The sequence below is a fragment of the Oncorhynchus clarkii genome, chromosome 13 (assembly GCF_045791955.1).
Source record: "Oncorhynchus clarkii lewisi isolate Uvic-CL-2024 chromosome 13, UVic_Ocla_1.0, whole genome shotgun sequence".
Lineage (NCBI taxonomy): Eukaryota > Metazoa > Chordata > Actinopteri > Salmoniformes > Salmonidae > Oncorhynchus > Oncorhynchus clarkii.
The window spans coordinates 22,949,316-22,969,260 of NC_092159.1; the positions used below are offsets into that span (position 1 = coordinate 22,949,316).

At 48.2% G+C, this 19,945-nt stretch overlaps 1 protein-coding gene across 1 annotated transcript; it reads left to right on the forward strand.

Moving 5' to 3' along the window:
* Window positions 1–399: 399 nt before the first annotated feature.
* LOC139423837 (neuronal pentraxin-1-like) lies at window positions 400–5,193 on the forward strand. The gene is made up of 5 exons (XM_071175475.1): window positions 400–927; window positions 1,419–1,626; window positions 2,636–2,880; window positions 3,164–3,343; window positions 3,954–5,193. The coding sequence occupies exons 1-5, from the start codon at window positions 484–486 to the stop codon at window positions 4,173–4,175; spliced, it is 1,299 nt and encodes a 432-aa protein (XP_071031576.1). The 5' UTR covers window positions 400–483; the 3' UTR covers window positions 4,176–5,193.
* The last annotated feature ends 14,752 nt before the right edge of the window (window positions 5,194–19,945 follow it).

The window sequence follows — 19,945 nt, forward strand, 5'->3', positions numbered from 1 at the left end:
GTAAAGAATGTAAAGCAGACTGCCATCTACAAGATATTTACTCCTGGTAAAACCAGTTCATCTTCTACTCTCACTTCTGTATTTGTAAATGTGAATTGCAGACCATAATAATAGCAGCCTAAGAATCTCAATCCTAAAACAAGTATAGGCTTAGTAGCAGTGCTTTATCATACTCGGTCCTGCATTTCCTGACATAATAGTACACGACTCACGTTATGCAGTGGTGTAAAACATATATAATATGCCTCCAATCGCCCCGGTCCACCTTAAATAAAAGGCTGGACGTGATTAAGCAGCACAACCTGCTTCCTCCCCACTGTGCTGCAGAGAACCCGCCTCAACGCTGCACTCATCCCGGCTGTAGCTAGCCTATAAAAACTAGGACAAGCAGAGCTGAACACTCACAGCTATAGACAGGGGACAGCTCCGTGGTGTTGAAACCAACTGCCTGAAAACACACTTAGCGGCTGCAACACCACACACATGCCAGGAAACATGCCTGGAATCAGGGAGGGACACTCTTGGCAACTTTTCCTACTTTCTTTCTTGGTTTTGGAAGGGTCGACGCAAGATTTCGGACAGACCCAGTTTATTTGCACGTCTGTGCCCAAGGATATGGACTTGTGCGCGGCTACGATGCAGAACAGCGGTCCGGCGGAGGACTTGAAGACGACAGTGATGCAATTGAGGGAGACCGTGTTACAGCAAAAGGAGACCATTATGAACCAAAAGGAGACAATCAGGGAACTAACGTCCAAGTTGAGCAGGTGTGAGAGCCAGAGTCTGCCCGAGGCGGGAGCGGGAGGCCGGAGAATAGTACCCGGCGCCAAGAACACTATGGGGGACGTATCAAGGGGTCCTCAGGACACTCTCGCTCAACTAGGACAGACTTTACAGACTCTCAAACAGAGGTTGGAAAATCTTGAGGTATGCATTGGCGTTTGTTTGGCCTCCCTATTTTGACCTAGTCATTTGGAATGCAGGTTGAGCTTTCAATCAACTTTGAATCCTTTTTACGCGTTTCCAATCTGCTCAGTTGGTTGTATAGCCAATAGTGCTCAATGTGCTAGTTATAAGTGCTCTATATAGTTGTGAATTGCTTGCTATAGGGTTATTTCAGTCAAGTCGCAAATGCTATAGACCTATTTAAAGCTTTTTTTCCGCATCCAGACATAAAGTAATTACTCTAGAGCACTACATAAAGCAGCACCACACTCCCGATAAGGACAGATATCTTTGGACCAATTTATGCATTTGATGCAAATTGCCGAGGCAGTAAGCCCTCCACAAACGAGCTAAGCACCAGAGCTTTACCCACGGCGAGTCCCGCCTCGCACGTGTAGGAGTGTTTATTTAAACCCAAAGTTATTTTAATCGTCTCTTCTTGTCTGTTTCTCTGTCCTTGTTCCGTTATACAGCAATACAGCCGAAACAACGGAACGGCCCAGGCGAATAGTCTGAAAGACCTGCTTCAGAACAAGATTGATGATATGGAGAAGCAGGTGCTGTCCCGGGTCAACACCCTGGAGGAGACCAAACCGGGTCAGAAGAACGATACGGACCAGCGGAACCGAGTGGAGTCCACGCTGACTTCCGTGCATCACCGGATAACGGACCTAGAGAAAGGTGAGTGAGCTATGAGGCAAAGAGATCCTACCCAAATGTACACAGTCAATATAATAGTTATGTTCATGTGAATGATTATTTAAACGACTAAACTGATGACATTATTTTGATAATAACGTGTGCATAAAGTTTTAATAGTAAAAAAAAAATAATCATCAACATGTGGTGGAATTGGCTCGCTCAATGGTTTATATGTCTAAAACAATGCCAATTTATAAAAAACAACCCTGCATTTCACTTGGTTAATTGCCTGGCCCACATGAGGAATCACTCCACCACATACCACAGTAGCTTGTCAATACAGACAGTGCCGCAGCGCAGCTCTCACCACAGTGCGTAAGGGGAGATGGGAGATGGAGAGGAGGAGGTAGCTGCATTGCTTTGCATATATCATATTAACACAGTGATGCCACGCAGGGATAATAATTCACGTGTCATGGAGCGACAGCCAATGATCGCTTTATTTCCAGTGACTGTGAACGAGAGTCGTTGGTTTTGTAGGGGACAGAGCGCTCAGGAACTTTACAATAGGGTTTTAACGATGTGCGCAGTGCTTGATAAAGCGCGCACAGTGTTGGAGAAGGACAGGCGCATTTTGGAACATCGATCAAGGTTTAGTTCCTTACTGACAACCCCAAAGGGATGGGGAGAATGAGGGGGTGGAGGTTAGGAAGGGATGGCGCGCGTGTGTATAAAAGGGAGAGAGAGAGAGAGAGAGAGAGAAATTCCCTGTTTGCCCTTCTCACGTGGTCACATCATAACGCTCTGAGAGAGATGCACAGTCTGTTCTAAACCAATTATATAAATCAGAGCATCGTCAAACTAAAAAGAAAGGAGAAAACCTTTAGTTAGGGATCGAAAATCTCTACTGGTGGAGCAAACCATGTATACGAATAAATCAATCAATCGCATGATATGACGTAACTGACTATAACATAGGCCCATGAGTGCAATGCAAATTATATAAATCACTGAAAGGTTAACACGTAGACCTATGTTTCGTCCACAGGTGGGAAAGACAACAGACCACTGGACAAGTTCCAGCTGACATTCCCGTTGAGAACCAACTACATGTACGCCAAAGCCAAGAGAACCCTGCCGGAGATGTATGCCTTCACCGTGTGTCTGTGGATTAAATCTAACGCGTCGCCCGGGGTGGGCACACCTTTCTCCTACGCTGTCCCAGGGCAGGCCAACGAGCTGGTGCTGATTGAGTGGGGAAATAACCCAATGGAGATACTCATCAATGATAAGGTACTGATCGCTGACAGAAATTACATATTCTACACAGCATTTGGTTCTAGGCAAAATGGACAGATCGCCATGCGCACATGTGGTGTGCCAGACTCGCAAATTAAACTACGCAGCATTATGCAATGTCTGGGAAAGTTATGGAGACGTGACAAGCAACTTAATTATACAAATATTTGATTCATAGCCAGTGCCATGTCTGAAAACATTAAAAACCTTAGCAATCATTAGTTCTAGGCCAGACCTTTTCGAACATATAGTAATGGGTGCGCTGTCCATGCTGCAGGTGGCCAAGTTGCCGTTCATCATCAACGACGGGAAGTGGCATCACATCGGCATCACCTGGACCACGCGCGACGGGATGTGGGAGGCGTTTCAAGACGGAGTGCTGCGGGGCAGTGGAGAGAATCTGGCGCCATACCATCCCATCAAGCCGCAGGGGGTCCTCGTATTGGGACAAGAGCAGGTACGAGTGTTCACTAAATGAGGAGGAACTAACGTTATGATCACACTGGTATGCAAGTCGTGATATATTATTGAGATAAATGGCCTGGGGGAAATAATTATACCCATTAGTAATGAAAATATTAGAGCACGTTTTTTCTCCAATTATCAAAGGGAGGAATATTCATATAATGGGAAAGTTGAGAGACCTTGACGAAATGGTCAATTAAGACGTAGCCATCTAATTAACAAATGAAGGCCGTCGAGCTAGAGATCGTGGAATACCCCCCACTCAATTGGGACAACACACAATCCACTTCAGATAGAAAAGTAGCAAATCTTTAGCAATTAAAGAGTAATAGGCATATCTTGTCATGCAAAGCAAATAACATATGGTTGAATTTGAATTTCGGCGGTGGTGGAACTGTCACGAAGAGTGTCTGCTTGGTATTATAGTTTTATGAGAGTTAGAAATAGAAATCAATGCATTTCCATGGAATAGGACAATTGTATTTCTTCCTAATACAGTACAGTGTGATTAGCCTAGTACACACATTTGTAATAGATTGGCCATGCGTAAAAGAAAGGCCGCGTGCCACTAACCTTGAACTTGTCATCTTGTTGCTCCACAGGACACGCTGGGGGGAGGTTTCGACGCGACACAAGCTTATGTGGGTGAGCTAGCAAATCTCAACATGTGGGACAGGAAGCTTTCCATCGGGGAGATTTATAACCTGGCAACCTGCAACAGCAAAGCGCAAACTGGCAACGTATTCTCTTGGTCGGAGTCCAACATTGAAATATTCGGTGGAGCTACCAAGTGGACATTCGAGCCGTGCCGTGCGCTCAACTGAACTGCATTCCGACATGAAACCAAGGCCAATCCGACATATGTGTATTTATTTTGAGCTTCTGTCGTTCTTGTCTTCATTAATGCGTTTCGTTACAGACAATTTGGTATGTATTTAATGATAAGCTTAAATCTGGGATTTCTATTAGATATTTATGTACGAAACAACTTTTTTTGATCTTGAGAAAAATCTAATTCGTCTTGGAAACCTCAGTTGGACAGTGTTGGTATCTGTTTGTTTGTTTTTCTATTGGAGTTTTGTTGCAAGCGCACTTCAGCATTTTTGATTCGCTTATTTTGTCTTGGACTGGCAGCTGGGCAATCCACGCCTTATGTTGGACAATTCACAGCAGAGTGCGGAATTTATGGAGCCAGCCTCTGGAGTGGAACTCACGCTGTCTGTCCAAGTATTGTCAGTATTTGACGCCGTGAAATGATACAGAGCCCTTCAAATCCCTCAACCTCACCCACCCCTCCGGATCTTGCACTGTGAATGACGAGAGCCATGTAGGGAGAGGACGCCGAGGGTACGTTGAAGGACATTGCAAAGTCGGACTGTAGAAATCATTTGTAATTGTCGTTCGCTTCAAAGTGTTGTAAACGAATGTCGTTAATTGCCAACATGCTACAAAGCCTGGGTGCCTTGGGCAGGTGCAAATATTCAGCACATAATTTTTACGTTGCAAATTATATGTATTGTTTGTTTTGTATTTATTTTGAGGGAGGGCGGGAGAGTTTCTTGTTATTATTCTGATAAATGTAATTTAATTGAGGTTTGTTCACGGATATGATGACGTGTTTGGGCAGGTGTTTGTACTACCGGTATCTGTATTCGGAATGTTATGGAGTCTGTATAGTAACAGCATGACTGAGTGACAGAACGCTGCCACATCGTCGTCGACATCTGCTTGACTATCCTTTCTGGGACTGAGTGGTTTTCTACTGGATTGTTATATGCTCCAAGCATGGCAACACTGAAAGATATGAAAAAGATCTAATTTTTTAAATAAAATTGTGATACATAAGAGTTAAAAGTGTATTAATGGGCTGGCATTAATGGTATGCAGCAAAAGGTGTGGATGGGGAGAGAGAGAGAGAGCGGGATAATGTGGGAGAGAAAGGGAGAAACAGAGAGAGCAAGCGAGAGAATGATAATTATTGCTGGTTAAATCTGATTTAATGTTGTCACATGGTGTAGGAGAAAGACGTTAGTGCTGGATAAGTGAAAAAAACGCCTGAACTCAGACTGAAGGTTAGAGAGGTGCTGGGAACAACTGAAACAGTGTGTGTGGTGTCTCTTTTTAGCTGACTGCAGAAGACAACACTACCAAATGCTTTGTGGTGTGTGCGTGCGTTTGAGGCGCGCACATTCTACCCTAATGAAAGCGAGGCTGTCGGAAGAAGAAAACGCCTAGTCATATCACCCCCCCCTTTTCAAGAGTCAGCTCAATCGGTTGCAATGCAATCTGAACCAAACCCACAGAAAGCACCATGCTATACCGTAGCTTATGCTGCTCTATTTGGTTCTGTATCAGTTTATAGTGTTGTGTTAAGTGCCATCCTCTCCCATCACATGCATCATGTAACAAAACACTCCAGTCCTGGATGCTGATGGTCTTGTACTTTGACAGTTGCTGCATTGAGCTGAGTCAGTTAATATTCGTTATCACCCACGTATCAGATGGTGTAACGAACATCTCAAAGAAGCACCCACATTTAACTCAGCCTCCTGCAGCATGGCCTTTGGAGAAATTGTGCCGCTTGCACCGTCATGCTTGGCTTGCTGTTACCATAGAAATCTATGGCCGTTACTCATAAATCCCGTGGGTAGTTAGTTATCCAGAGGGAGAACTGGGAGGGAAGGCCTCTTTGAAAGACCAGTTAGAAAAATGATCTTCCCTGAGGGCCAACATTGATCAGATAGCGAGCAATGAGCGGCTATAGGCCTTATTTAGTAGGTAGCCAGAGGGAGAGATGGGAGATGTAGTCCCTGATAGAAAGAGGTCCCTTGAGGGGACAGACCCTCATTAGTTCGGACAGAACATTCACACACAGCCTCACTGACCCAGAGACTAATTTCTCCCAAGGTGTACTACCTCTTACCCAAGGTCAAGAGCCCAGCAACAAAGTCATGAGGTGGGAGCTCTCATTTAGAGAACAGGCGTCCTTGCTCTTCTCACTATCATAATTTCACCCTCATACAGAACACACACCAAACTGGACTGGTTACACCTGAGGCCTGTTTTTGAAGGGGCGAGAGAGTATATTGGACTGGTAACAATGCTGGAGAATGGTTGGAATCGCATAATGAATCTAGGGGGTGGCCTAAGACGAGTGGGTTGAAACAACAATAATTCAATAACTTATGAGGTAGCTCGTTTTACACGTTCAACACAGGGAGCCAGGGGTGTCATCAATCCATTATTTTAGAGCGGGTGCAAAGTAAGTTAGGATGGAGGGGGGTGGTCCGGAGGGGTGCTGATGTAAGGGGTGCGTGACTGGCTGCAGGGAAGTAAGGCGCAGGAGAGCAGAACTGGGTAAAAACCAGAGCAGTTTAATATGCAAAACCAACAGCACCCAGAACAACAAAATATGGGTACAAAAATAACCCATAGCGAACCAGTCAGAGTGCACAAGCACTTTACAACAAACAATTTCACACACAGACATGGGGGGAACAGAGGGTTAAATACACGGCAAGTAATGAGGGAATTTAAACGAGGTGTGTGGGAAAACAAGACAAAACAAATGGAAAATGAAAGGTGGATCGGCGATGGCTAGAAGACCGGTGACGTCGACCGCCGAATGCCGCCCGAACAAAGAGAGGAACCGACTTCGGCGGAAGTCGTGACAGTACTCCCCCTTGACGCGCGGCACCAGCAGCGTGCCAACACTGGCCTCAGGGACGACCCGGAGGGCGAGATGCAGGGCGATCCGGACGGAGACGGTGGAACTCCCACACCATTGAAGGGTCCAACACGTCCTCCACCGGAACCCAGCATCTCTCCTCCGGACCGTACCCCTCCCACTCCACAAGGTACTGCCCGACGCCTAGAATCCAGTTTGGAGCTTACGGAATACGCCGGGGCCACCTCGATGTCCAGAGGGGGCGAAGGAACCTCCCGCACCTCAGCCACCACCGGCCTGAGGAGAGACACATGGAACGAGGGGTTAATACGGTAATCGGGGGGAATCTGTAACATGTAACTAACCTCATTCAGTCTCCTCAGGACTTTAAATGGCCCCATAAACCGCAGCCCCAGCTTCCGGCAGGGCAGGCGGAGGGGCAGGTTTCATGTCGAGAGCCAGTCCTGGAAATAAGACCTCAGAAACCTACCCACATCCTGGTTAACTCTCTCCACCTGCCCGTTACTCTCGGGGTGAAAACCCGAGGTAAGGCTGATCGAGACCCCCAGACGTTCCATGAACGCCTTCCAGACCCTCGAAGTGAACTGGGGACCCCGATCAGACACTATATCCTCAGGCACCCCGTAGTGCCGAAAGACGTGTGTAAGCAAGGCCTCCGCAGTCTGTAGGGCCGTAGGGAGACTGGGCAGAGGGAGGAGATGACAGGACTTGGAAAAACAGTCCACAATGACCAGGATCGTGGTGTTACCCTGTGAGGAAGGAAGATCGGTAAGGAAATCGACCGACAGGTGCGACCAAGGCCATTGTGGAACAGGTAAGGGGTGTAGCTTACCTCTGGGTAGGTGCCTAGGAGCCTTACACTGGGTGCACACCGAGCAGGAGGAAACTTAAACCCTCACGTCCTTAGCCAAAGTGGGCCACCAGTACTTCCCACTCAGACAGCGCACCGTCCGACCGAATCCTGGATGACCAGAGGAGGGTGACGTGTGGATGCAATAGATCAGCCGGTCACGGACAGCAGACGGAACGTACAGACGCCCAGCGGGACACTGGAGGGAAGCGGGCTCTGCACGTAACGCCTGCTCAATGTCCGCGTCCAGCTCCCACACTACCGGCGTCATCAGGCAGGAGGCCGGGAGTATGGGGGTGGGATCCATGGGCCGCTCTTCTGTGTCATACAGCCGGGACAGTGCGCCTGCCTTCACTTTCTGGGAACCTGGTCTGTAAGAAAGAGTGAAAACAAAATGGGAGAAAAACATGGCCCACCTTGCCTGGCGAGGGTTCAGTCTCCTTGCTGTCCGGATGTACTCCAGACTGCGGTGTTCAGTACAGATGAGAAAAGGGTGTTTAGCCAACTCAAGCCAATGTCTCCACACCTTCAAAGCCTTGACGACAGCCAACAGCTCCCGGTCCCCCACGTCATAGTTTCGCTCCGCCGGGCTGAGCTTCTTCGAGAAGACGGCACAGGGGCGGCGCTTCGGTGGTGTACCCGAGCGCTGAGAGAGCACGGCTCCTATCCCAGCCTCGGATGCGTCCACCTCCACTATGAACGCCAAAGAGGGATCCGGATGGGCCAGCACGGGAGCCGAGGTAAACAGAGCCCTCAGGTGACCAAAAGCCCTGTCTGCCTCAGCCGACCACTGCAAATGTACCGGGCCCCCCTCCAGCAGTGAGGTAATGGGAGCCGCTACCTGACCAAAATCCCGGATACACCTCCGGTAGTAATTGGCAAACCCTAGAAACCGCTGCTCCTCCTTTACCGTGGTGGGAGTCGGCTAATTACACACGGCTGAAATGCGGTCACTCTCCATCTCCACCCCTTAGGTGGAAATGTGGTACCCTAGGAAGTAGACGGACTGCTGGAAGAACAGGCATTTCTCAGCCTTGACGTACAGGTCATGCTCCAACAGTCGACCAAGCATGCTTGGCGCGTGCAGTGGAGTATATCAGAATGTCATCAATATACACCGCTGCCAGTACAGGTCCCTGAAAATCACATCTACAAAGGCTTGGAAGACTGATGGAGCATTCATTAACATGTACGGCATTACGAGGTACTCATGGTGCCCTGAGGTAGTACTGAACGCTGTCTTTCACTCGTCTCCCTCCCGGATATGCATTAGGTTGTAAGCGCTCCTGAGATCTAGTTTGGTGAAGAAGTGTGCCCCGTGCATTGACTCAATCGCTGTGGCTATGAGCGGTAGCGGGTAACTGTACCTCACAGTGATCTGGTTTAGGCCTCGGTAGTCAATACACGGGCACAGACCTCCCTCCTTCTTCTACACAAAAAAATAAACTTGAGGAGGCGGGTGAAGTAGAGGACCGAATGTACCCCTGACGCAGGGATTCGGAGACATATGTTTCCATAGTCACCGTCTCCGCCTGTGACAGGGGATACACATGACTCCTGGGTAGTGCGGCGTCTACCAGGAGATTTATCGCACAATTCCCCCGACGATTTTTGGAGAAGGCGAGAGCCAAGTCAGAATATTCGGGGGGAATGCGCACGGTGGAGACCTGGTCTGGACTTTCCACCGTAGTAGCACCAACGGAAACCCCTAAACACCTCCCCGAGCACTCTCGCGACCACCCCGTGAGAGCTCTCCGTTGCCATGAAACAGTGGGGCCTAGCACCACAGGAAATGCAGGAGAGTCAATGAGGAAGAGACTGATTCTCTCCTTGTGACCCCCCTGCGTCACCATGCCCAGAGGAGCGGTGGCCTCCCTAATCAACCCTGACCCTAATGGTCGACTGTCTAAGGCGTGAACTGGGAAGGGCATAGCCACTGAAACAATGAGGATCCCTAAACTATGGGCGAATAATCTGTCTATAAAATTCCCAGCCGCGCCTGAATCGACGAGCGCCTTATGCTGGGAATGCGGGGAAAACTCAGGAAAAGTAACATACAAAAACATGTGTGCAACAGAGGGCTCTGGGTGAGAATGATGCCGGCTCTGGGGCGACGCCAGAGTGCCCTGCCTGCTGCCTCGATCCCCAGAGGAACCAACCCGGCACCGGCCGGCAGTAAGACCTCTGCGGCCACAGATGGTGCACAAGACGGAACCTCCTCCGGTCTCCTTGAGCGCAGCACCTCCCAGCTCCATGGGAATCGGAACGGTGGTGCTGGGGGATGGAACCGACAGACCCCGCTCTGGACGTCCGCGAGTAGCCAGCAGGTTATCCAGCCGAATGTACAGGTCCACCAGCTGGTCGAAGGTGAGGGTGGTGTCCCTGCAGGACAACTCCCGACGGACGTCCTGGCGCAAACTGCAGTGATAGTGGTCGATCAGGGCCCTGTTGTTCCATCCCGCGCTGGCGACCAGGGTCCGAAAGTCCATCGCAAACTCCTGTGTGCTCCTCATCCCCTGCCTCAGATGGAAAAGATGTTCACCCGCCGCTCTACCCTTGGGCAGGGGGCCGAAGACTGCAATCCTCGAAATGGTCCAGCGCCCCATCTCCTTCTCCCCACACGGCGTTGGCCCACTCCAGGGCTTTCCCCGAGAGGCACGAGACGAGGGTGGACACCTTCTCACGGCCCGAAGGAGCCGGGTGGACGGTTGCCAGGTAGAGATCCAGCTGCAACAGGAAACCCTGGCAGCGTGCAGTCGTCCCGGACCGGGTGCAGGGGGGGGGGGGGCAAGTAGTGGAGACCCCGGTTGTGCTGGTGGAGGAACTCCCTGTCTCTCCTAGCGGTCAATGGTTTGGATGACGCGGTCCATGGTGGCACCGAGATGGTGGAGCATCTCTGCGTGCTCCTGGACGTGCTCCTCAATCCCTATACCAGGGGCACCTTCTTCTGCTGACTCCATATTCGGGTGTGAAATTCTGTAAGGGGTGCGTGACTGGCTGCAGGGAAGTCAGGCGCAGTAATGAGGGAATGTAAACCAGGTGTGTGGGAAAACAAGACAAAACAAATGGAAAATGAAAGGTGGATCGGCGATGGCTAGAAGACTGGTGACGTCGACCGCCGAATGCCGGAGAGGAACCGACTTTGACGGAAGTCGTGATAGCTGATAAATATGGGAATTTAGCATTTTTGAAACACCTGAAACAGCTTTTTCCTTAAATCTACAGCCATAACCATTATTCCTATTTCTATGTAAAAAAAATATGTATATTTTTCTGCATAGGTTATATAAGCATACCTCTTTATTTTAATTAAAGATGCACATTAAGATTCTTTAAGAGCTTTTAAGCCTCGGGATTAATACAACACTGGAATATTGCATCATAGCCCAAGAATTAAAGCAATTTTAGTATTTTCTAAAGTCTACTGTAGCAACCTTGCCAGCAGGCATGTCTGCTACGATAGTTTGGCAAGCTACTCTAACTTGATCGATAGCCTGAAATGGCTTGGTAGCTAGTTAAGAGGTTGGGAGATTAGTTTCATTTATTTATCAAGATGGAATCAATAGGCTTACGAGTCATGCCCATCGCTGGCAGCTAAAATCAAATCAAGCGCTCTGTGTGGTCACTCAACACTCTCTTTCCTCCACTGATGATACTGTCTGCACGCACTCAAACTCAACGCTGGACTTCGAAGCCAGTTCCACTGTGTTCTTTCATTTCCCCCCCTCTAATCAGGGACTGAATTAGACCTGGGACACCATGTGTGTGCAATTCAATATTAAGCATCTAGTGTCCTGCCTAGCATTTCTTTGCTCCATGGTACACCTTGGAAGGAACCACTTACTAGGGAGAATGGGGGAGGGGTACTCTTTGCCTGGTCCAGACAGTTCGTAATCAATTTAACATCAGAATTTTTTTAAAGAGGACAAATCTGAAGGGGGAACTTCACCTTGTGCCCCCTATGGGCATGACACCTCTGCAGTGAGCTTCCCCTGCTTTGATATGGGAGTGCCCAGCCCTCTTGAACACCCCTGTATGTCTCACTCAATATGTTTATTTAGTCCAGGACTAGGACATCCTACACACTCAATTCACTAGTCAACAAATCACCAAGCCTGTGATTAGTTCACGCAGGTGTACTACTACTGAAATAGATTCGAAGTGGAAGTGGCTTGGTGGCCCGAGGACAGGGTTGAGAATCACCCAAACAGCACGTTGACAAGGGATGAGGCTCCACTCTACTGTTCAAACAACAGCAGGGTCAAAGGAGAGGAGAGGAGGGAGGGTGATCTTCTGCCACAGTATACGCTTATAGCCAGCCTCTCAGTTGACGTCACCACAAAGCACCCGTCAATGGCCATGCCATCATAATCACTGGGTTCTGCTGATTACAACACTGCTCACTAATTCCCTTCTAGCGTAATGCTGCTAAGCTGTAGAGGTGGTGGAGTTGCATTGCTAGAGTCCGAGCGTGGATTTGTGAAGTGGTCATCTGAGTGTTCTTTGTGCCAGGAGACGTCATCAATAGTACCCGGCAGACATTCCCTTGAAAAATGTAAATAACTGATCTGAGAAGCTGATAGAAATCAGTGGAAGGATCAACCTGTGAAAGACATGACATCTCATATATAACATGATAACTTTCCTGTCAAACAGACCTTGACTTGATCCGGATAACTGTAATTTCAGATCCTAATTTAAGTCATTGATAATTATCCGATCCATAAATCAATGCCCTCAATCTTAATTCAAACAGACAAACCATTCAATCAAATGACGAACTCCACAAGGACAATATGGAAACAGTAACAGACTTTAGTGTGAGGATTTCTGCCAAGGGATGTTACAGATGACGCTTTTATATTCTGAGTTCCATTACGTTTTGCTGGGCAAGCACCGTTCTTTAGGGCACCCCTCTTGCCTCTATGTAAACATCTGTTCTTTCTCATACCATAGAGGTTAACCCAAGAGGTGCCCTACTTCCCAATTCAGGCTTCAACCCTCTTCATAGAGCTACGTTTTGTAATCAGTGTTCCACAATGCAATGTCTGGAATAAAAGAGTCAGCCTGAGAAATACTGGTTCGCACATACATTTTCTCTCAGTGTCGAGCACGGACCTGGTAAGCTCCTGGAACGCCATATTCTCTTTACGATACAGTGCTACTGTAAGTACAATAGGCAAGGATAGCGGTTCTATTTCAAGGATAATGGCACATAAGCTATGAAGGAAAGAACATGATTTGCGTCCTTCTCCAACAAAGATACAACTTTTTTATATGCAACGATACACAAAACGTGACACACTATGTTATGTTCAGTTCATCCACCAAACCAGTGACCACTGTCAACCACTCGTACGCCACAGCCTTAAATACCCCCATATCACGATTGAAATATTGTTCAAATCCTCCAGATCAATGTCATGATCAGTTCACCTCACCAGAAAACCGATCATCTCTGTCAACCAATATTGCCATATCTGTCACCATATCCATCGACAAGATCAGTAAGCTTCACGGTGCCTTTCCCCAGCAATGTCAATCTTTCCTAGGGAGGAGTTCTTTGTTCAAATTGAGTGGATAAAGAGATGACATCTCAGCCGTCTCATTAATTCATAACCTGTCCCAGGTGGCACTAGTCTCTGGGAGGAAGATGAATAAGGCTCTAGTGCAGTACCTCTCAGAGGAGGAGTCATACCTCTTGTTGACGTGGGGTAGCACAAACTTGCACAACACCATGCACCATATTGAGAGCCTGGGGTTGCTGTACTAAAACTTGCAAATGCAAAATGCAAGGAAAATCTGGAAGTCCCGTCCCAGAACCCCTCCCCCTCCCCCCCACACTCCCTTATGTATTGTGTAAGGCAGGACATTTCAAATGTGCAGTGTATTTGAGGTTGAAAAAGGCTTCAAGTTTGTAATTTCCACCCGTATGAAAAATGCATCAACCCCTACAAAAATGTAAATGTATTATTATCCACATAATCATTCTCATTTCCTGTTGCTGACAGATTATTTTCCTGCTGTTGTCACACCCTGATCAGTTGCTTGTTATCCCCGGTGTATTTATCCCCGTGTTTCCCGCCTCTCTGTGCGCCTGCCTTTTCTATCGTCTTATTTACTAGTCCTCCCGGTTTTGACCCTTGCCTGTTTCCTGGACTCCGAACTGGTGTTGACCTTTTTGCCTGTCCCCGACCATTCTCTTGCCTAACCCTTTTGGATATAATAAACAGCTAAGACTCCAACCATCTGCCTCCAGTGGTCTGCATCTGGGTCTCGCCTGTAGCAAACTGCTGAAATGAAGATCCTACATCTGTATGCAGGGCTGTCAGTGTGTTATTTCAGCCTGTGCCACATGCAGGAAACAGATCCCTCTTTTATCATAACTGCACTGAACAGACACTCTGGGTGAAGAGGGATTCCACTAACAGCTGAGGACTAAAAGTGGGCCGTCCAACTCAGCCGAGTCTTTAAAGAGAGTTAAAGATAAAGAGAGAAAGCCACACCTCCCTCCCTCCCTCCTCCTCCTCCTATCTTCTCCTCCTCTGGTCCTCTGCCATGGAGAGGTAGTTACAGAAGGCAGCACGAGCATGGCTCGTGGCATTTAACGAGCAGTGGAGTCTTCCGGGCTGGATGCAGGCTGGGATAATGAGCCCGCGCGCACAGGTAAGGTCGGGATCCACGTGGTTCTTCCTCCTTATAGGGAGGTCTCTGACGGCACATCTCCACTGCAGTTGGACAGAGACTGGAGAAAGAGAGCAAGAGAGAGCGAGAGGGAGATTCTCTAGCTTCCTATTCCAACCCAAAACGTAGACTAGAAGAAACATTCCCGGCCTTCTGTGTCCATTGCCCTCTTTTTTGATTTCTCAGAAAGAAATCCTTCCATCAAAGGTAAGATGAATGTCGATGGTGGGTGTGAGTCAACCCAAGACAAGCAGAAGAAGCATATCTAGCCTGAAGGGGATCCTTACGCTCCAGACTTGGTCCACTCCAAGTTTGACCCACTCGAATGCTGTATCCTTCTCCAGTAGCACCAACAGGATGGATGGTATTGGTGTCAGTCAGTAAAGGCTGAGCTATAGGTCCACAGATTGAGGATCTCTATGCCTGCGGCTCTCTGACCTCTCAGGTCAGTTCACAGTTCAGACAGGTACAGCTCAGTGGTTCTGACCAGCTGTTATTGGCTGTGTACCAGACAACATTGCCCAGACACTGGGCAACGAGGTCAGTCGGGCAGCTGTGGAAGCCTGGCTAAAAGACGGTACACAGGCCAATATAACCTCTCCAGCTCCCACCGCGCTACCTCCAACTGTCCTGAATCATTGATGAGTAGCCTAGCCTAGCTTAGCATTAGCAACCCTGCGTTCTTTTCCCCCTTACCGACGCCAGCATGAAAAATGCACGAGTGACGCACATCAACAGGAAGTTGAAGAGGAACGGGGAAGAGGCAGCAAGGGGATGAGGGAAACACATAAGGATCTCCACTTTAGCGAGTCATGACTTGTTTGAAAGGGGGAGTTTCTGGTAGCAGCTCTCTGAGGGCTCTCTAAGCCAGAGTGATGAGATGGAGATCGGATTCGGGAAGGGGAACAGAGTTTAGGGGGTAGCAGGCGTGACACCAGTTAACAAGGAAAAGGACTGGTGCAGTGGGACGTTCTGTAGCACCGAGAGCACACTGTACAGAGAGAGAGAGAGAGAGACACAGTCACTGATACCTTCCCCACCTATCTTTCTCCCTCTCTCTCCATACCTCGCTCCACCCCTCTCTATCGTGCACTCTCTTTCTCCTTATCTGTCTTTCTCCTTCTCTCGCTCTCTCATTTCTCTGCCTGTCCCAGGGGAGCCAGTTATACACCACATCTCACAGAAACAGGTCATCCACCAGAGGCGAGTGATTTCCATAATACAAAAAGAAAAGCTGACATTGAACTGATCCTTGCATTGACTAAACAGTGTTGAGAGAAGAGGAAAGGAGAAGAGAGGAGAGGAGGGGAAAGGAGAAGAGAGGAGAGGAGGGGCAAGGAGTAGAGAGGATAGGAGGGGAAAGGAGAAGAGAGGAGAGGAGGGGCAAGGAGTAGAGAGGAGAGGAGGGGCAAGGAGTAGAGAGGAGAGGCAAGGAGTAGAGAGGAGTAGAGAGGAGAGGAGGGGAAAGGAGAAGAGAGGAGAGGAGGGGCAAGGAGAAGAGAGGAGAGGAGGGGAAAGGAGAAGAGAGGAGAGGAGGGGCAAGGAGAAGAGAGGAGAGGAGGGGAAAGGAGAAGAGAGGAGAGGAGGGGAAAGGAGAAGAGAGGAGAGGAGGGGCAAGGAGTAGAGAGGAGAGGAGGGGAAAGGAGAAGAGAGGAGAGGAGGGGCAAGGAGTAGAGAGGAGAGGAGGGGAAAGGAGAAGAGAGGAGAGGAGGGGCAAGGAGTAGAGAGGAGAGGAGGGGAAAGGAGAAGAGAGGACAGGAGAGGAGAGGAGGAGAAGTCACAGCCACGTGGTGGAGATCATAGGAACCTAAGCGGGCGTGAATGCACGTGTATAGAAGAACCCAGGAGAATGCTGTGTGGGATGAATGTGGTCTGTCACAAATGGTGACCACCTAGAGCTGGAAAGGGGAAGGGTGTAAATTGAGCTATGTAATCTCCCCAAGGTTCCTCAGTTAGGCGCTTTCACATATTCAAGGTCACTTGTAGCAGAAGCGACCTTGGCTGTATTGTAGGCATTAAGGGCAGATGATAACACCTTTGATGTTTTTTTTACCACAGCTCCCCCTTGAGTGATCACAGCTCTAATGGAAGAGCTTGTCTGTGTGTGACCAGGACTCAGTGGGAGAAAGGGGGGAGAGAGGCAGAGCGAGAGGTAAAGAGAGATGGAGAGTTAGAGAAAGCACGTTATGGAGGGAGAGGCAGAGTGAGAATGGTAGAGTGAGCGCTGTGGGACGGGGGTCTGATGACAGTGGAACAGAATATGATAGATGCCGTCGGGCCGGTAGGCCCATACTGTACATATTCCATCTCACAGCCAGGTCGGGGAATGCCGATGATGCCAGCTCTCTCGCTCTCTCTCCTTCGTCCCTCCGTGCCCGAGCGCCGCAATATCAGCATGAATAATTGAACATTGAACGAGCCCGAATCAGGGATTGGAGAATTTCTGTTGCGGATATCTTGAGGCGGCAGCTGTAGAGACGGCAATAGCTTTTTTCAAACACACCACCCCGTACAACAACAGTTTGTGTGGAGGAGAGGGGTTATCTCCTTGGGGATACACGAGAACAACAATAACACAAATCCTCGCCCGGAAGGGGATCTGCTAGCTAAATGCGCTGGCAGTTCTATCCTGGACTATGCCTTTAATCTCTATAGTAGAGTACCTGCAATCTGATTAGAGTACAGTAATGTAATCATCTGTGTGGACTGGAGACCTGTTGTTTACCTGTGGGGAACATTTAGTTACATTGGTAGTTGAGGATACTTGTGACACACAGTTATTAAGGAGACGGTGTTATTAAGGAGACCACACACACACACACACAGTGCTAGACACACAGGCACAAGCGTGCACACACACACACTATATGGAGGTGTGACAAGAGGAGACGCATTACACTCCGTGTTGCTCCACACGCCTCAATCGCCTCGCCTCGCCTCTACCCACCTACCATCTGGGCGCCGCACCCCTTCATTATTAGGTCAGTCGCGGGCTGTGCCAGCCGCTCAAATGCACGCACGTACGTCCACTTGTGCGCGCATACACACACACACACACACACACACACACACGAGCATGCGTATATGCACGCATCTCCTTAAACATTATCTTCTCCAAGAAGAGATGCGATGTCACCTGTCTGTAGTGTGAGCAGGCATACTGAGTCAGTGAGTCAGAGAGTGTGTGTCTGTCTGTGTGAGAAAGAATGAAAGAGAGTGTGTGTGTATGTGTGCGTGTGCCTGTGTGTGTGTGTGTGTATGTGTGTGTCTGTGTGTGTATGTGTGTGTATGTGTGTGTGTGTATGTGTGTGTGTCTGTATGTGTGGGTGTCTGTGTGTGTGTCTGTGTGTGTATGTGTCTGTGTGTGTATGTGTGTGTGTGTATGTGTGTGTGTCTGTGTGTGTGTCTGTGTGTGTGTGTGTGTGTGTGTGTGTGTGTGTGTGTGTGTGTGTGTGTGTGTGTGTGTGTGTGTGTGTGTGTGTGAGTGCCTGCCAACCTGTATCTTGGGCCTGATGTAAATTCCAATTTGGGCAGCAGATAGACCAGACAGAAGGGCTTTGTAGGTAAATGGGGCTGTAATCAAATAGCAGCAGGTGTAACCTCCTTAATTGCACATCTGCTATTTTAAAGGTCACAGCTATTGGGCACAACTGGTGAATAGGAAAAGAGAGGCAGAACTCGCAGTAAAACTCCTTTCCCAATGATTAGCAGTCTAATGGACTTAGCCTAAAACAGGCGGACCACATGCAGGCACACTAAACCCCAGAAAATGAGACAGAGGCAGCCAAGAGAGTTAGCTACTAAGCTACCACATGGCAACTATGGTACTTAGTATATAAACACACAGTTCTGGTTGGCACAAGCCGCACAATATCAGTGCCTAGACTTTTCAATTCAGTAAAGCTTTATCGGCAGAAACCACAGTAGACAGTGTAAATATTGCCAAAGCAGACGGGTTTTGGACAATAAATGAAAATAACTATGGGTCACATGTTCTGAAGTGCAGAATTCTATCAACAGATTTGACCCATTCTATTTCTTTCCACTATATAATGTTTTGGGACCGAGGGCTGGCAGACAAGAGGAGAGACAGTATCGAAGACTGTAATTCAGAAGCTGAGTGAAATTCAGGCAGAGGGAACAAAATGGGACTGCAGCACTGACTAATACTGAAATGGCTCCACGCAGACACTACAAACAGATAGCGAGAGAGACAAAGAGAGACAAAGAGAGACAAAGAGAGACAAAGAGAGACAAAGACAGATAATAAAACAACACACATACAGTCTTGAAGACATCACAGACAATATGCTTAGGGACTGATGCAGGGAGGAATCGGAAGGAATGAAACAGAGAGAAAGATGATGAAAAGAGAGAGAGAGAGACCTGAGGAAGCCCTGAGAGAGAGACCTGAGGAATCTCTGAGAGAGAAGAAGACCTGAGGAAGCCCTGAGAGAGAGAGAGAGAGAGAGAGACCTGAGAAATAACTGAGGGAGAAAGGTACTGGAGCATTTGTTCTTGCACATCTGGCGACTCCGGTTGAAAACATCAGGTTTGACCTTATGAGTTGGAACCATGGAACCATGGCGTAGTGGAGCAACCATCCCCTCCTCTCACACTAATTACTTCAGTGTTGTCCCTGTGAAAGGAAACCTAAGCCCTCTGCACACTGAAAGAAATCACTTCACATTCTGGCACTGGAGTTAAAACACATTTTGCCCTCGTTGCACGTGTGTAGGAGGGAGGGATGCAGGTGTGTGTGTATGTGTGTGTGTATATGAGGGAGAGAAATAGAGAGAGAGAGAGAGAGAGAGAGAGAGAGAGAGATGATTTCTATTCCATTAGACCTGGGCCCCATCCTAACTCTTTCTTAATAGACCTATCAGAGGTCACAAACAACATGGTAGAAACACATATCTGTAAACAAACAGGTGGAGGGGTGATTCAGTGAGCGAAAGAGTGAAGATGAGAGAGGATGAATACAAGAGTTGTTGGTGGGGTTGGTGGGGAGTGTTTGTGCATGTGGGTGCACTTGTGGCTTCCTCTTTCATACTTAAAATCAAATCAAACACACATATTTAGGCGTTGTTATTGCGGCCGTAGCGAAGTGCTGGTGTTCCTAGCTCCAACAGTGCAGTAGTATCTAACAATTCACAACCATACACACAAATCTCAAAATAAAAGAATGGAATTAAGAAATATATTAGGATGAGCAATGTCGGACAGGCATTGACTAGAATACAGTAGAATACAGTATATACATGAGTATATGAAATGAGTAAAACAGTTTGTAAACATGATTACAGTGACCAGTGACTACATTTGCAAGGTACGGGGATGAGCCAGCTAGTGACTAGTTCAGGGCAGAGTAC